This window comes from Lipomyces doorenjongii (assembly GCF_038497915.1).
Source record: "Lipomyces doorenjongii strain NRRL Y-27504 unplaced genomic scaffold V1508scaffold_274, whole genome shotgun sequence".
Classification (NCBI taxonomy): domain Eukaryota; kingdom Fungi; phylum Ascomycota; class Lipomycetes; order Lipomycetales; family Lipomycetaceae; genus Lipomyces; species Lipomyces doorenjongii.
This window is the reverse complement of record NW_027118341.1, coordinates 1-1,017: the sequence shown is the minus strand read 5'-3', so window position 1 is coordinate 1,017 and position 1,017 is coordinate 1. Positions and strand designations below refer to the sequence as shown.

Here is a 1,017-nt window from a genome sequence, read left to right as displayed (position 1 = left end):
GAACCCTGAACCCTGAACCCTGAACCCTGAACCCTGAACCCTGAACCCTGAACCCTGAACCCTGAACCCTGAAACCCTGAACCCTGAACCCTGAAACCCTGAACCCTGAACCCTTCGTCGTCGGAATCATCTAACCTGGTTTTCTGTTCTCGTCCCATATAATTGCAAGATGAGGTCGAAGAACGTATTGGTGCGCAACCCGCAAAATGGCATCCTCATTTAGATTGTCGAGCCCATGCTTTTGCGTGAGATGGTCAATAAGCACTGCTTTATCAACAACAAACTTGCACCGAGTACAGATGGCGACCTGCCAAATATTTTCGTAAGTGAACACGATGTCCTCCAGCGCGCGGGGTTCTATAATGGTTAGCTTGTCCGGTTTCCAACAAATGGACGGGGATTCAGACCCTCGAAATTTTAAGGGGCGTTGCCACTGCTTCCTCCTCTGGCATTGCATCCGTGCCGGCTTCGGGAGCATCAGTCTGGACCGCCGCGGAAGTATGCGCTGAACGCCCGCACACACGAGCCAGATGGCGCCTGAGACCGGAGATGCTTGCCATCGACGCACTACAATTCGGGCACAAATATTTACCCTCCGCGGAGATCAAGGGATATGATGCACCATTGTAATTGAACGTGCTGCTCTGTCGATGCTTGCTAGAGATGTGCTTGTTAAGCTTATCAGAGTCACAGCGACCGCAGGAAAACGCAAAAGCCTCGGCTGACATATTGCACTGACGTTAATCGATAATTCAAAGGTAGAAGAGATGTTTAAAGACATGGCGAGCGGCGGGAGGTCAACTGCGTAACTTTGCCGCTGACCATTGGTTACCCCGTCAGCCGCACGGCGCCCCAACATAAAGATTTACTCTCTCTAGATGCGCAAACTCTCACAAATCTGTATATTGCCAAAACACAAGTCAGTCTTTAAGATCGTCCTGGTAAAGCGGCTGAAGGTGACGCGGTATATAACAAATTAGTTAACAGTTACCTTTCACTAAGACTACGTTCAATAAA

The 1,017-nt window shown here is 49.7% G+C and overlaps 1 protein-coding gene across 1 annotated transcript; it reads right to left on the bottom strand.

Annotated features, from left to right (window-relative positions):
• Positions 1-135: 135 nt before the first annotated feature.
• On the bottom strand, positions 136-728 carry V1508DRAFT_401297 (uncharacterized protein; the record flags this gene model as incomplete). The annotated part of the gene is made up of 3 exons (XM_066938406.1): positions 136-264; positions 285-357; positions 408-728. Coding segments are annotated over 3 exons (523 nt in total), but the record flags the coding sequence as incomplete, so codon positions are not given.
• Between the last annotated feature and the right edge of the window lie 289 nt (positions 729-1,017).